Source organism: Ictalurus furcatus, chromosome 25 (assembly GCF_023375685.1).
Source record: "Ictalurus furcatus strain D&B chromosome 25, Billie_1.0, whole genome shotgun sequence".
NCBI classification, from domain to species: Eukaryota; Metazoa; Chordata; class Actinopteri; order Siluriformes; family Ictaluridae; genus Ictalurus; species Ictalurus furcatus.
Genome location: NC_071279.1, coordinates 216,437 through 232,914, shown reverse-complemented (window position 1 = coordinate 232,914; position 16,478 = coordinate 216,437). Strand labels below are relative to the sequence as shown.

The window sequence follows — 16,478 nt, the reverse complement described above, 5'->3', positions numbered from 1 at the left end:
TGTGTGTGTGTGTGTGTGTGTGTGTGTTTGCTTTTACACTTGGCACAGAACATGCGGGACAGGAAACTGTTCTGATCTGAACAAAGAGAGACTCATTAGTCATGACCTGTAAGCGTAATCATCTGTGTTGAGGAGAAGGAGCTCGTCGTAGCTTCCGCTATGGCACAAGAGGAGCTGTTTGTGTGATTTGGCCGTATGCTGGCACAGTTAAAGTGGAATGTCGAGCTGTTTACCAGTAAATGCTCCAAAAATAGTCCAGTTGTATTGTAATGTTGGAATATTTTCTATCCAACATGTCATAAATATCCTTATTCACTGGCAAACTCCGTGTTTTTGTTTTTCCCATTTGCCCCCCAACCTGTGACCTGATTGGTCAGGAGACAATGCACTTGAACTTCAGAAGTGTCCCACTAACGCATAATAATAATAATAATAATAAGTATAATGCACTGCCTTTTTAAAAACTCCTGCTTCCCACATTATTACATTTAAGACGTGTGTGAGGGGGAGAGACAAGTGTGAAAGCATCAGTGTGTGTCTGTAGGATTAAGACTATGTTCTACACTTTACTCGTGTCTGGACACCTGAACCAACTTTTGGCCGATTTTTGCTGCTGTGGTCCAGCCCTCGGCGTGAGAACGACCGGAGTGTCGCCTTCCATCTTTAAACTGTAGTACTTGGCTGGAAAAGAAAAATAATGCAAGATTTCTATTAACAGTAATAAAATCTATCTGAATGTACGATGCTTAGTCACGCCATTTAAAAAAAAAAATTATTTAGAAATTCTGTAGTTAAAATAAAAACCCTTTTATGCTGAATTGAATAGCCAGGTTTGGTTTAAAACACACGTTTGTAGCGATGAACACGTTTTGGGAGGAGCTAACGCGTAGCCTTGGCGTGTTTACGTTTATGATCTCATGACCACAGAGTATAATCCTCTGCCATGACCTCACACCTCTTCATTGGTGTCTAGTCGGTGAGGGTTTAAAGAAGCTGCCCACTTTCCTCCCCCACCCAGTCGTGTCGGAGACCCCAGACATGATTCACTCAAGGTTGGAGCAATCGAGGCTCTTGTTTCCAATGTTCCATGACCTTTGTTCTACAAATGTAGTTTTCCTCTGTATTAGAACCTCCGTAGCTTAACTGGAATTGTTACGTGTTGGGGGGGTGAGTTCGGGGGGTGTAAGTGTACTCACTCGGGGAGAAGGCGTAGTATTTGTATCCGTCCCCTCCTGTAGCGCGTACGGACACCGCTGACGTCACTGTGGGTGGAAAGCCTACCCAGGTCCTGCTAATGACGATCTCTTGACCCAGCTTGGGGACTGAAAGAGAGAACATCACAAATCTGCTGTGGAGTCGTTCAGCTTGTGTATTTTAGTAGGCATAAATTCAAGGTTTGAGTCATCCTTCCCATCAGAGTGTGAGGTCTTTCTGGAATAATGTTCTGTTCTAACAGTATTGTGTGTGTGTGTGTGTGTGTGTGTGTGTGTGTGTCAGGGTGAGATGTGTATTCATGTAAAAAGGGATTATTTCATCGACTGGCAAGCCATAGAGTGTCTTATACAATTCCTTCCTTAAGGTTGTTACCTGCTTCCTTTCTGAATCTCCTCTTTACTGTGACTGCAGCTGACTTGCTGCCGCACTCAGGTGTGTTGAGGTAGGTGTATCTCTGAGCCAGTCCACCTACAGACAGGGCAACACCAGAAGTTTGGAAAGCCACATCACTTTGCTGCAAACATGGATCTGCTTTATAAAGCAAATCTTACCAGAGCCTGCAATTATTTCAAAACTACACTGTCCAGAAATGAACAAAAGGCCACATCGTTATCGTTACAAATATTCTTAGAGAATAAGAGAAGTGTGTGTGTGTGTGTGTGTGTGTGTATTTTTAAGTTAAGCAGAACACTGATTGAGTTAAAAGCCAGATGTTTGAACCTCTTTTAAAGAATAACACGGACTCTCTCCTGCTTCTGTACTGAGGCATGGATAAAGCGGCGACAATGTGACCCCCGAGTCCAAAGCCCTCACTGATGGGTCTGGGGAAGGCGGCGTCCATAACGTCATTCTCATACCTCCAGTATTTATCCCCCTATGGGATGCACACGTAACGTAGATCTGTGAATTATTATTTATGATGTGTATGATTTGACATGATTATCAGCACTTTAAAAGTTATTAGCAACATTACCCTGAAGATGTAGGTCTTGCCGTGGCAGTTACAGCGTGTGAAGACCGTGTCGATGGGAGAAGGTATTCCCCAGAAGTCTGTGATTGATTGAGCAGGCCCAGCGTTTCTTCTGGAGTCCAGCATCCAAAAGTAGTGTCCTAGTAATACAGTAGTGGAGGGAAGCATACATTATATAGTTCTTCAGTGGTCACAGTTCCTTGCAAGTGTTATTTTGTGAATAAATCATCTTCTCTGTTTAAAGAGTGATGATGAAATGCATTCATTCATCTTCAGCAACTGCTTCATCCTGGTTAGGGTCACTGTGGAGCCTACACCAGGAAAACTGGGCATAAGGTGAGAGGATACGCCCCATATGGGATGCCGGTTCATTGCAGGCCACAATGCACATACACATTCATACACTCCTTCACTTTATAGTAGCAATAGAGCGTTTAATGGCATGCTTCTGGGAGATGGAGAAGGAACAGAGAACATCGAGGAACCCCATGCAGATACGGGGAGTAACGTGAGCTCAGGGTCTAACCAGGAAGCCTGGAGCTGTGAGGCATCAGTGCTACCCACTACGCCGTTGAGCTTAATGCTGAACATCACCCATAAATTATTGGGCATTGTTTTAAAACGGTGTTTTCAGAAGGTGGCTAAAGACCTCCGTTATACCATTTTGATAATTCTAAACTTTGCTGGAAATAAAGACTGGGCATTTAGAACTGACCTCGAAAAACCACGATGGTGCCGTTCCTAAGCGTAGTCAAGCCGTTAACCGGACGCCCGCTGCAGAGATCAGTGTCGCTGTTGGCATCTGTGGCAAGGAACGCAAATCTGAAGACAAATACGATATATGCACCGCAGTAAATTGTTTCATGGTACTCGCTTTTACATTTTTTTAATGATGTATCATGTTCCTCAGAAAGATCCTCTATGCTTTCTTCATTTTACATGTTCCAGGTATATCACTAACGCACATCGTGTGTCTGGTTCTTAAGAAACCAAGGGAACGCCTTACCTGCCTGATAATCCTGAAGGTCCTGAAGATTGTTGTTAGTGTCTTTTGGTTTCGTGGGATTTTCTTGCACTTTAATTGGAGAAGAGCTGACCGTCGCAGGAGCAGGGGTGCTTTCTGTTAATGCAGGGTAAGCTGGAGAATCCTTCGTAGAAAGAATGCCCTTTATTTCCCGGTTTTCATTTTGTGCTGCTGTTGTTATTTTGGCAGTGGTAGGCTTGTCTGTTGAGAGCGTTTTCAGGATCTCCACTCCTCCCGAGGTTGTGTTTTCACTGGCTTCCAACTGAGCCTCTGTCTGATCTTCAAGGTTTACCTTTAGGTCCTGTTTGTCTTCAGATTGGACAGGATTAGAAGGTTTAAGGTCTGGATTATTGGCCTGAGCAGTGGCTGAAGGTGTGGGTTTGGGCTCTGAGGTGCTCTGAGATGTTAGTGTGGAATTTGGTGTAGTTGAGGCCATCTCAGGAGGAACAGTGGGAACTGAGGCATTATAAGAAAGTTGCTCCAGTTCAGAGACAGACTGAGGATTTCTCGCAGTTGGTTTAGAAGCAGGTATTTCAGGATTATCATCTGCAGCGGTGCTTTTGGGCTCTGTGGTAAGTGGAGTGGTTGTTTCTGTGTTCAGGTCAGTCTGTGCAGGTGCAGTGGTGCCGTCTGCTGGACTTGTCATAGCCGGATACTGTTCTGAAGTTTGTCTGGTGACAGCCTGCCTAGTTGAGGCTGGAGGAAAATTGTTAGGAGAAAGTTGCTCAGGTTCAAATTTATCCTGAGGTTCTTCACGGTCCTCATCAGGCACAGGAGAACCAATCGTACCTGAAAGGAATAACACTGTAAGAGTTAAATTAATGGAAGGAAACACACTTTATTTTAAATCTCTGAAGACATATTTATGGCCTCACTTGGCACTGTTACAAAATCAGGCAGAGAAGGGAGAGGTGCCACGTGGTCTTCAACCGGGTCCAAAAGCTCCGCAGTGTCATAAGGAGAGGGCTTGGTACCGCTTACAACATCTAGAGGGGAGGAGTGCAGGAAACATGACGGGACAATGAGCAGCATAAATATTCTTCTCTTCTAGCACAATCCATGTCAACAAGTGTTTCAGTAGAGACACAGAGACCTCACGTCCAGTATATCATAACAACCATGTTCGTCCGAGTGCTGATCAGTCACATGACCTGGATATCGTACGTCTACATTCCTCAGTGACAAGCCAGAGGAAATGAGATGTGCATCTCTCAGTATGTGTGTTTTCTGTGATTCGTCTAATTCTTCAGGCGACTGATACAGATGTTGGGTTTATACTTGAGAAGGCCAAGTCGTCTAACCCCTAACACATGGCTGATATGACCAGCCTTCTTGTTCGTTTTCCTCTGTTCCGTTTAAGTTGTACATTACACTGGTGGTGCACAATTAATCCATCTCTCAACAATGGAAATGTGGTTAACAAGGAGAGAAATAATTCGGGGCAGAATTATTCATTATTCAGTTTCACTCGTAAGTTAGCCTGAGTCAACCACTTCTTTTCTCTCTCTCTCTGTTCCAGTCCGTGATGATGGCATTATACATGTCAAGAAGAAGTAAGGTCTCAGACTCGGTATTTAACTGAGGAATCTGATCAGCTATGGACTTGGATGTAACTGGTACCGTGCAGCTTCTGGACTCGAGATCTCTGAACTATGATCTGGCAGAATGTTACACTAGAAGACGAGAAATCCTGTTCGATCTGCGGATTCTCACACACCTGTGCCTTAATGTGTTGTGGTGGTGTTTTTTTTATTAAAGAACAGTAAGCATTACCTTCATTCGCCATGTCGTCCAGAGGCGTGGTCACCTCAAGCTCGCTGTACTCTTCTTCCGTTGAGGAATCTACAGTATCGGTCGTTCATACAGGAAACGGCGGAGTAATTACAGCATTGCTACACACATCAGTGATTTACATTCTCGTACATACAAACACAACACACGTTGTTGTACTTGTCTACAGTAATTATCTGAATCGAATAAGGAAGTGTGTGTGGGTTTTTTGCTCATTTTTATGAAGGGAGGTGATTAATTCTGAAAGGCACTGTATGCTGCACTTCCAGAACTTTAAAGTCATGTTTATAAGTTTAGTAACGATGTTGTGATCTTACCCTCAGTGTTGCACTGGGTCTCGTAGTCTGGACAGCACTGGCCGTATTTAATACACTCGATATCACAGTGACACTGTCTCCCTCTCTTAAAGCCCTCACCACATCGGCCTTTACAGGAGTCCCCTATAGCGCAATACACGTTTCAATCAGGTGTGTCCAAGTCCTGCGATGTTTACCAAAGAGGCTTTAAACCAGATTAAAACTTCATCTAATGTCACCCAGTAAGCATCCTTAAAGGTTAAACATAGCCTTCATCTCGTCCAGTATCATTTAAAGACTCATTTCTCTGAACAAGCTAAACCCCAGCTGCACCAGTGGAGTGCGGAGGAGACTTACTTGCAGTGCAAACAGACTCGTAGTTCTTGCAGCACTCGTTGTGTGAGAGGCACTCGTAGTCGCACTGGCACTGATTGCCTCGGGAATAAGTTTCTCCACATCGTCCTCTGCAGCTTTCTGCGAAATCACATAAAGGAACATGAGGAGACATGTTGGCCTACTTGAGTGGCAACAGCAGATCATCACAACCTTGGTGCGGTGTGGTGTGATCTTACGGATGTGACTCTTTTATAGTTAAAATAGTACATGTCGAGTGAGAAGTTCAAAACGACGATAAGGAAGCTGTTTTATCAGTCCGTGAAGTGTTGTGTTGGTATGCGATGACTCACTGTATCCCAGTGTGTTGCTACACGTAATTTATCAGCTCCCTCCGGACCCTGTCTATTAGTGGATAGGCTCCGACGTAAACGACGTCCCTGACATGTCCGAACAGCTGAGCCGTCTTCAAACGTCAACTAAAGACCTGCGTCTTGATTTATTACTTAAATTAGTTGTTTTTCAATGCTAACCTCCCCAAAAAGTGTGTAGAGCTAGTGTAGTGCGGCAGAGATTTCACAACCTCAGCGTCACTGCTGGAGTTGAGAGTTAACACAAACTACAGTGTTCATGTGGATGAAATATAGTCTCTAACTTCATCATGATCTAAGAAGGTAGGATTAGCTACAGAAGATTAACCCATGTTTAAGCAGCGGTCTTTGCACTTCATGCGGTCTGTCAGACAGTTTGGTATATTTACTCACTCTGGGCTGAGGAGCATGTGACCAGGACACACAGTGAGAGCAGGAGGACAGACACCGAGATGCTCATCTCAGCAGGAACCTGCTTGGATTCATGGAGACGGTGAGTCTTTTCCTAAAACAGCAAACAAAGTGAAAATCACAGCAAAGTATTTGTGCCTTACCTGGAATACAAGCGTATGTGAGAGTTGTCCGTGTCCTTGAGAATGTCTCTGTGCGTGTGTGAGAGAGAGAGAGAGACAGAGAGTGCGTGTGTGTGAAGTTGCTCTGATTTTATAGACGCTGGAAGCAGCGGAGTCATGGGCCGGGCTTGTCCGGTCTCTTAGATCAAAACTGTGAGATGTGTAAGCGTCTGGCGGTGAGGGGAGAACATCGGGGTTTCCACCCTCTGTGAGTAAAGGCCAGAGTGCAGTTGTTGTGTACAGAGAGAGAGAGAGAGAGAGAGAGAGGGAGAGAGAGAGAGAGCGCGAGAGCGAGAGACAGACAGAGAAAGAGAGAGAGAGACAGACAGAGAAAGAGAGAGAGACAGACAGAGAAAGAGAGAGAGACAGACAGAGAGAGAGGGAGGGAGGGGGAGAGAGAGAGAGAGAGAGAGAGAGAGCACTGACGTGACCGTTCTCTCACCCTTAAAAACAAAATGTTCTGTGGAGGATCACGTGGGGGTTTAAAAAAATGTATGCAGGTCAATATTAAAGTTCTATACAGATCAAATATTTACAGACTTCGTAGTGTTTTTTACTGGTGTGCGATTTAAAATGTTTAATACATTTCCCCATCATTTGTTGTTGTTGTTTATTGTTCATGAATCACACGTATTAGTGATATGAGAATGTGCATGGTGCTCTGAGGCCACAATGTACCATCATGGAATCACACTCGGCCATTAAAATAAAATACAAATAAAACTATTAGCTGTCGATATAAGTACTGCATTTGTACACAACATACTTAGAATGATCTGAATGTTTTCATAGCCAAGAATTGTCTCTCTCTCACTCTCACTCTCTCTCTCACACACACTTTCACTCACATTCTCACACTCTGACTCATATTCTCACACTCTCTCACACTATCTTTACGTTTTATATCTAGGCAGTAAATGTGTGATAAGTTTTGGGTTGATTGTAGTAATTCTCACACTCTCTCTCTTTCTCTCTGACACACACACATGCACACTCTCTCTTTCTCTCTCACTCTCTCTCTCACACTCTCACACACTCTCACTCTCTCTCTCACATGCTCTCTGTCTCTCTCTCGCGCGCGCTCTCTCTTTCTCTCTCCACACAGTTCCCTATACAGTTTTCAGAAATGTCGGTTGAGTCAACAAGGCAGTTATCTGGTGGCCAGCTGATGGACATAAAATGCAGAAAACAAATAAACATCTTAGAAATATTAAAACATTTGTGTATTGTCAGTACTTTTAATTATTTCATTAATAGGACATTTTTGTGCGTGAAGAAAACGATTAATTCCAATACGGGTCATTTTGACCCCGCTTTATGTATTTGTGAAGTTTTTTTGGTTCACGCGTTGTAGTGTTAAATATAAAATATCTAAAAGGTGTACATTATAGCTGACACCTACAGGAACACTTTACAGTTGGTTTTGTGACTGTAAGTCGTTCCCTTCAAATGCTGTTGAAGTGTATATCAATGCCGTATGTAACTTTAGAGACGGTCCCTTAATCTGTGAATATCGAACATCAAGCCAACCTTATAGCAGTTCCCCTTTCGCCTGCTCGGACCACCATGGCCTGAACCATTCTCCTCATTTCAGGGTAAAAATATCAATCCACAATTACAAAACTTCTGCAATATTCATGTAAGGACGCCAAATCATCATAGATCATTATTCATCTAGACAAATCATTGTTTTGTGGACGCAGCATTAATATAAAGATAATTGTTGTCATAGTCAAGGATGTAACCGATAAATCTGTAAACACACAAACACTTGGTCTCGTCCGAACCGTGGGTGAAGGGCAAACGGGTCCTACTTGGAAGTGAAGTGCACTACATAGGAGACTAACCTGTGGCTTTATTTCCTGTTAGAGCGCTTATGTGAGGTAGCGTTCACAGATTTGGGACTGAGCCGATGTTGGTCGTTGGGCAAACAGGAAGTGCACCGTGTTTAGGAGAGTGTTTGGTGTTTAATGCAGTTGGTGAAAACAGTCGTGTTCTGACGGTCCAGATGACGAGGTTAAAGGCGCTGTAAAGGAAGCGCTGTGCAGAAGAGGTTCGTGATGCAATAACCCATTTTATTAGTCGAGAAGCTAACTAGCATTGAGGAGTGGGGGTGATCCGGCCATACAGGTAGGTAGCAAAGCTAGCTAAGCTAATCAGTTAGCTAGGCTAATCCAGTCAGATGTGTTGTATTAGGACATATCCGGGCAGCGCGCGCGCACACACACACACACACACACACACACACACAGACACAGATGGGTTTTCCCAGACCACCACTCATTTTATATAACATACACACACATATGTTGATTATTTATATGCGCTTCATATGTTATATATCACCTTAAAGTGAAAAAACAGATTAGACTGATCCAGTTTGATGGGATCCAGTTTGGAGTGGTCCAGTTTAGACTGATCCAGTGTGGAGTGATCCAGTTTAGAGTAGTCGAGTTTGGTGTGATCCAGTTTGGAGTGATCCAGTTTAGAGTAGTCGAGTTTGGTGTGATCCAGTTTGGTGTGATCCAGTTTAGAGTAGTCGAGTTTGGAGTGATCCAGTTTGGAGTGATCCAGTTTGGAGTGGTCCAGTTTGGAGTGGTCCAGTTTGGAGTGGTCCAGTTTGGAGTGATCCAGTTTGGAGTGGTCCAGTTTAGACTGATCCAGTTTGGTGTGATCCAGTTTGGAGTGGTCCAGTTTAGAGTAGTCGAGTTTGGTGTGATCCAGTTTGGTGTGATCCAGTTTGGTGTGATCCAGACATGACAGAACACTATAATGATAGATTTCATGTGGTTTCTGTTCAAACTGAAGAAAATGAATTTCTGCTGGATTCTGAACACGACCCATGTCTGTGTGTTAGCACATACTGTAATCTGTTGAGTTATTACAGTTCGGATTATGGTTCGGATGCAGGTGGAACTTTAAAAATCACCAATATGAAGATGTTGCTGTGCATTGGAGATGAGGTCCAGCGATGTTGGAGATGGATTCCTGTGAATAAAAGTAGCTGTTAAACATTCAGTGGTGGAGTTTTCTCCTTTAAATACGCCGGTATTGTGTAAATGTGTAAATGTTAGTGCTCTGAAGTGGTAATTCAGTGTACCAGCCCTGTCATGGGATAATGTTTATCTTGTTGTAAAGCTGCCTCTGATGAATCTGATTCGAGTCAGACTGTTGTGGTTTTTCCATGCTACAGATGACAGTGTTATGCAAATTAAAGTGCTCCAAAGTCCTTAAGCTGAAGTCTGATGCTTTTCTGTCCTGCCAGTGCGTTTGTCTGATCTCACAGAGGCAGCATGGGAGCAGAGAGCAGTGGGTTGAGGAGCTGTGTGCTTGAAGAGCCGTCTGTGACGCTGCCTTCAGGCCTCACCATGTACTCTGCTGTGCTGCAGGATGGAAAACCAGCCTCGGTCTTCGTCTACAAGCAGGGCAATGAAGACAAAGTCAACAAAGCAACCAAGGTACAGTGCTTCAGATGCTGAAGAAATGGTTTGGGGAAAACCTGCCTTGAATACCACTGATCAGACCGGACCTGTTTGCTGTCCAAGCCCTATTCAAGTGCTAATTGGGGGCCATACGTAATCTCACAGCTTCAGGGTAGAGCTACAGCAGCCGTAATTTTTTTATTGGCTGCAGTTGATGTAAGAGGAAAGTTTTAAATGTGTTCCTACCCCAATAATAAATACATGTCATACGCTCACCAAGCCCTTTATTAGGAAGCGGCCAATCATGTGGCAGCAGCGCAATGCATATAATCTTGCAGATACGGGCCAGCAGCTTCAGTTAATGTTCACATCAACTATCAGAAAGGGGGGGGTGATCTCGGTGATTGTGTGATTCCATGATTTCATGAGTACAGCTTAAAAAACATCTCCGCGAGTTGCAGCACGAATTTTCCAAAAAGCCGCTGCAAAATCAAACATTTTTAACCGCAATCACAAAAAAACGCGAAATCCTGTAAACCCTGAGGCGGATGAGCTACAATAGCAGAAGAACACGTCGGGTTCTACACTTCTGTAAGACCAGAACAGAAAGCTGAGACTGCAGTGGGCACTGGCTCATCAAACCAAAGGAACCACCATCTTGTGGAATCCATGCCATGAAGAATTGAGGAGGAGAGCAAAGGGAGGCCCAACCCAGTATTAGTGTCATGTTCCTAATAAAGTGCTCAGCCAGTGTTCTTCAGATGTTCTGCGAGGGCCCGCTGTCTCCATTTATAATCAAACCCCTGCTCTGTTCCCGTTTAGCACCTGAAAACGCTGAGACACCCGTGTTTGCTGCGCTTCCTGTCGTGCTCCGTGCAGGATGGAGGCGTACACTTGGTGACGGAGAGGGTGCAGCCGCTGGAGCTGCTGCTGGAGAATCTCACACCTGAGGAGATCTGCGCTGGCGTCTATGATCTGCTGCAGGCCCTTGTATTCCTCCACGACAGGGTAAGAGTGCTTTCAGATCTTTGAGATGATATACACAGGGGCGGACAAATCACTAGCCAGGAACACATTTCAAAAGAGTTGGGACAGGAGCGTGTGCATTACTGTGTTGCATCACCCACCTTTCCTTTTAGCAACACTTGATCATCATTTGGGGACTGAAGACACCTTGATTTAAGTGGACTTTTTAAATTATATTATATATATATATATATATATATATATATTTATATTTGAGATGTTCTAGTTTGTAGTGATATTTCTCACCCGCCCGTGTATCCTCAGGGAAAATCCAGCCACAACAATGTGTGCATGTCCTCCGTATTCGTTAGTGATGATGGACACTGGAAGCTTGGTGGGATGGAAACCGTTTGCAAGTTTTCGGAAGCAACGCCAGAGGTAAGACCCCGCGTCCCCTCGCTCTCGTCTGTGAGACACTAACGTTATAGCCGCAGCATCGTGTGAGCCTTCTAAAAAAAATAATCCTATAGGCATGAGATGTTATATAATGTACTGGGGAACGTTGCAGCTTGAGAACTTTGTGTGTTGTACCAGTTTCTCACCAGCGTTCAGATAGTACGAGAGAGCAGCGCTGTGCCCCCTGAGGAGAAGGTGAAGCACGTTTGACCTTATTAGATTTTCCATTACCTCAAAGCCATTATGGTTCAGCCACAAAAAAACATGGTGTTTTTTTTCTTTCTGTAGCTTGGCGGATTCAAGACGCTTCCTGAAAAACACGCCCACGCACGGGATGCTTTCTCTTTTGGCGTGCTGGTGGAGGCCCTCATCCCCTTGCTGAGCAGTTACGGTTAGTAATGCTCTTAATTCTGCAGCACCAGAGAACAAGTCCTGTTCGGTCGTTAAGCCTCTGAGGGATCAGTGCTGTTTCACAGAAAGGGGCAGGATTTAGTGAACGTGCTCTCCTTTAGTCTTCACTTTAATTCAGATCCAAATTAAATCAAGAGTTCTGTCTATTCATGCCACTGAATTTATTAGTATTTTTTACTAAATTGTTTCTCTTGAGCAGTAAATCCAATCCCATATGCTGCTGTCTGTAATTGAGTTATTTTACTCTGTGTACGTTTAGTCATGTTCTTCCACTACGCGGCATGTTTTTCCATTTCCTCATGGTTATGCTGTAACAGTCCATCCAACATGCTCTCATCTTCCTCCCATTCGTCATTCGGGCGTTCTGCTGACCTCTGTCTGTCTGTCTCAGTGTCGGACGAGCTGCTGGAGAGTCTGAGGAGCACGCTGCAGGTCAGCCTGTTGACCTCTGACCCCACGGTGCGGCCGGCTCTCAGCAGTCTGCTGACCCATGAGTTTTTCAGGTCCGTATACTGTGAGACCTCGCAGCACAAAGATAACGCCTCTTCTAGTACCTCTTTTACATTAAATAGTTAAACATCCCGAACTGAACTTGTCTGTTGATCTGAGCAGGAATGATTTCCTGGACATCATGAACTTTCTAAAGAGTTTGACTTTAAAATCCGAGGAGGAAAAGCACGAGTTTTTTAAGTAAGACTTTGCTTTAGTTATATTTGTTGGGTTAATTTTTTTTAAAGGGTATAACACACACGATAGTAAATGTGTGCTCTCTGTGTGTCTGTGTCTGTGTGTACGTACGTTTGGGTTTTCTCCAGATTTCTACTGGACCAAGTTCACAGCCTGCCTGAGGAACTGATCGGCGCTCGTTTGGCTCCGAAACTGTTGAATTCTCTGGTGTTTGCCGAACCCACGGCTGTAAAAAGCTTCCTGCCTCACCTCTTACAGCCCAAAAAGGGTATGAAAGTGCACTGCGTGACACTGTATGACCTGCATATTGCTCTGTGGCTTGGAATTAAACATCTCATTTGTAACGTACGTTAAGGGGAAATGATTAAGCGGGGTTGTCAGACTCGCATCAGGCGGGCCGAACCAGAAGAACTCTTCTTCGTGACCGACAGCGTCTCTTACACATGTTCACTGATCTAATAAGACATGTAAACACATGAACATTTCGAGTGTCCCTCTGGTGGTGTTGCAGATTCAGCTGTACGGGTCGGGGAGGTGTGTCTGCTGTCGATGCCACTGTACCGGAGACACGTGGTGCCACAGCTTCTCAAGCTCTTTAAAGTGAACGAGGAGCATGTCCGGATGGTGCTGCTCTCCCATATCCACATCTATGCAGAGTTCTTCTCGCATGACGAGCTCAAGAACCAGATCCTACCTCAGGTAAATTTCCCCATATCATGATATCCTATAAATACAGGTGCGTTAGTGAGGAGAACAAACTGTGACCGAAATACAGCAGAAAATGACCCATAATCCCCTGCACTTGTACTACAACGTTTATACCCAAATCTAATGCTGTTTTTTTTCCTCGCCGGAAGACTAGAGAATAGAAAATGACATTTTTATTGTTTAAAACTCACTCTGAAACTGGTGTATACATTTATTAAAATCTTTCCTTTTTTAACAGGTGTTGCTGGGAATGAGAGACACTAATGATGCTCTGGTTGCCATGACGCTGCAAGGCCTGGCAGTCCTGGTGCCGTTACTGGGTGCGCAGGTGGTGGTGGGTGGCGAGAGAACCAAAGTCTTCAAACGTACCACACCGAACTTCACCAAGTCCACAGAGGTTACACCTGAAAGTCAGTTTCTCACCTGTGGAATTCGTGTATTTATTCGTTTTCCATTTCCCACGAATTAATCTCAGCAAGGTTACTTTCTCAGAAATGGCAGTACATGTGTATGCGCAACAATACATGTTCTATCAGCTGTCTATAAAATAAATAAAAACACTGCATAGCTCAGAACAGTAGTACAGACAGGTAGTTTACATGATGGTTATACTCCTGGATTTCTCTTGCAGACTCACCTGTTCATATTGTCGGAGCGTCTTCGCCCTGTAGTTCGCAACCCCCCAAGGTTACAGGTCTGTTGCCTAAACGTTTGGAAGGAGGAGGAGAGCTCGTTCTTGAGAAGCTGAACTCTCTCCAGTCAGTCAGAAGAGATGTTGCTGCCCAGATGCCCTCTACATCAAAGACGGGTAAGGGAGAGGAATAGGGGAGTCTGTATCATTAAACATCTCCTTGGAGGAGATTTGACCGTGAACAGCTCCAGCGTGACCGGCCGCTGACTGGAGAGTGTTTTACATGGAGCTTTTAGGCCAAAAAAATCTGATCTTTTCCTTAACATGTACACTGTGTTAATTTAGTCTGATGTCTGATTTTGTATAGCTCTTCCATTGAATGGCTTCAGCCAAGAAGAAGAGGGAGAGAACGGCAGCAGAACGGAAAGACCGGACGAGGACTGGCCCGACTGGGAGGACGCAGGGGAGAAATCTGGCACGTACCAGCCTGTACAAATTAGCATACAGCCTGCAGACAGTGACTCAGAATTACCAACCACTGCTGCATATGATGAAGAGGAACCCTGGGATGATTTTGAAGATTCTGAGGTCATCTCCAAGCACTCGAGTACTACGCCTCAGCCGGTCCCGACGTCAAAATCCATAAGCGACAGTGCCTTAGGACCTGTATCTCTACCAATTTCCAGACCTGCAAGAGAGTCTAAAGCACTTAAACTGAGTACTGCTTCAGTAAAAACTGCTTCTGAGCAGAAACAGTTGCCTTCAGATGTACGCTGGGAGCAGAACGTCGTGGAAGATACCAGGCCCAGCAAACCAGGTGTAGCTAAAAATGGATACAGGAGTGCAGGAGCTGGAGGTCTAGGAGAGGAGTTCACCATTGAGGTGAAAAAGAAACCAGATCAAGATCCAGAGCTGGACCTCTTCGCTGACATGGTGCCAGACATAAAGCTGTCCTCTCCTAGCATGTTCTTACCCATAGGGAGTTCAATCAGCAAGCCTGAGCGAGACACTACACACTTCAACACACTGGAACTGACAGCCAAGTTTGCTGCAGTAGACCTGCCCGAGGTGAGGTTCCTTTCATTCTGATCCAGTCACTCTTCTGTGAACTGATGTGCTGATTTATCATGAGTGAAAAGGTCGGGATTATTATAGTTCAACACGATCTGATAATTTTTCTGCTAACCCTAACCCTGATGCAACAAAATCCACTCAGCTTGTTGTGGTTCAGAACAAGTTACCATAAGCATCCACAGTGTGGCGCTGTTTACAAGCCAATTAATGGTGTCTGATATCAACGACATCACATGGTTCGATCGTGTGTGCCCCTTTTTGCAGTCTTAGCATTTTTGGCAATAACCCTGGTAATACTTGCTCATCATGAATGACTGAATACAGCAGCTAGTTTAAACCTATATACTTTTCCTTTCCATCCTAAAGCTTGTCTTTAGATTGCACATTCACAATTTAAAACAAAAAAACCCCCAGTTCTGTGTAACCCCTCTGTGTAACTCATCCAAAAAGACAATTCTCCTATCTGACAGGGAAATCTGTAGTGATGGCTCCTGAGTGGCTCTAGGGTATTGACTGACCTTGACCTTGTCTTTCACAGACTGATGCAGAGGGCTGGGGTGACAGTGATATCACCTGGGAAGACGAGAACACCTGGTCCTGATCACTGGAACTGTGAATTTCTAAGATGGTCCAAATGTTACACTGAGTTGGAAACGGGTGTGACCGTTGCAGGCAGTTGAAACTTTTAATGCTATCATAAGTGCAGCTTTAGTGCTACTCGTTTGGACAACGGTGCATTTATGGGCGTTTCTAAATACATCATTCACTTCAAACTGCATTGTTATATTAGGGTTCCCTTTTTCCAGCTCACTTATATTAATCGTATAAGCGAGCACCAAGCCATAATGGAAGACGTGGATAGTCATTATTCTACAGGATGTGATCTCTTGTCATTCTGACTGCCAACACCTTGACCACTGGCATGATGTAAACTTGAGAATGAACACAATCACTTTAACAATGAAGAGCTCCGATTGATAAATGACAATAAATCAGGCATTAGAAATGGTGTATGATGAGATTTGCAGTCAGGGCTGTGTGATGTTTGAAACTACGTATGAAACTTTTAATGAACGATATGAAGGGTCGGTGTCTTGGTTCACTTGCCCTCATATTCCTTTTGGGAACCTGGTGTAGCTCTTTGCCAAATCCTGACCGAAACACAGCTTCTAGCTCTGAAGTCATTTTCACTGGAAGTACACGTGCAGCATTTGTCTTCAGGTTTAGGGTTGTGTTTTTGTTTCTGTTGTCTGTGCCATCAGTGGTTCAACTTTGTTCTACTTGTATTACAAGGAGCCTTACGGAATAGCCAGTTTCAACATAAACATGTGTATAGTATACGGTTTATATACAGTACACACATTTATTTTGTTTTAGGGCTGGGGTTTTGCTGAACTAAAAGAGAGAAGGATATAATTTATTCGTATTGTCAGATGCTGATGAAATAAAGGTTTTATGATATTTATCTGACCTGTTGTTGACACTGTCCAGATTCTTACTGACTACACAGGTTTGCATTGTGCTCAAACAGTGGAATCACTACCCAAAGAG

The 16,478-nt window shown here is 44.2% G+C and overlaps 2 protein-coding genes across 7 annotated transcripts; one reads left to right on the top strand and one right to left on the bottom strand.

Moving 5' to 3' along the window:
* Positions 1–14: 14 nt before the first annotated feature.
* Positions 15–6,702, bottom strand: prg4b (proteoglycan 4b). Of its 2 annotated transcripts, XM_053613647.1 has the most exons (13): positions 6,555–6,702; positions 6,394–6,472; positions 5,654–5,770; positions 5,318–5,440; positions 4,983–5,051; positions 4,085–4,195; positions 3,192–3,998; positions 2,901–2,987; positions 2,189–2,325; positions 1,936–2,089; positions 1,588–1,683; positions 1,197–1,322; positions 15–681 (listed from the first exon to the last, which is right to left on the bottom strand). In XM_053613647.1, exons 2-13 carry the CDS (start codon positions 6,458–6,460, stop codon positions 560–562), a joined length of 2,016 nt encoding a protein of 671 aa, XP_053469622.1. In that variant the 5' UTR covers positions 6,461–6,472; positions 6,555–6,702; the 3' UTR covers positions 15–559. The 2 variants fall into 2 exon arrangements, with proteins under 2 accessions (XP_053469622.1, XP_053469623.1); XM_053613648.1 differs by lacking the exon at positions 6,555–6,702 and having other exon boundaries at positions 6,394–6,548.
* Positions 6,477–16,397, top strand: scyl3 (SCY1-like, kinase-like 3). 5 transcript variants are annotated; one of them, XM_053613645.1, is made up of 14 exons: positions 6,477–6,493; positions 9,838–10,030; positions 10,817–11,002; positions 11,285–11,398; positions 11,555–11,611; positions 11,705–11,807; positions 12,219–12,330; positions 12,440–12,517; positions 12,643–12,782; positions 13,026–13,213; positions 13,461–13,632; positions 13,854–14,030; positions 14,221–14,921; positions 15,466–16,397. In XM_053613645.1, exons 2-14 carry the CDS (start codon positions 9,866–9,868, stop codon positions 15,526–15,528), a joined length of 2,256 nt encoding a protein of 751 aa, XP_053469620.1. In that variant the 5' UTR covers positions 6,477–6,493; positions 9,838–9,865; the 3' UTR covers positions 15,529–16,397. The 5 variants fall into 5 exon arrangements, with proteins under 5 accessions (XP_053469620.1, XP_053469621.1, XP_053469616.1 ...); XM_053613646.1 differs by lacking the exon at positions 6,477–6,493 and adding an exon at positions 6,920–8,625 and having other exon boundaries at positions 9,859–10,030; XM_053613641.1 differs by lacking the exon at positions 6,477–6,493 and adding an exon at positions 6,920–8,625.
* Positions 16,398–16,478: the final 81 nt, after the last annotated feature.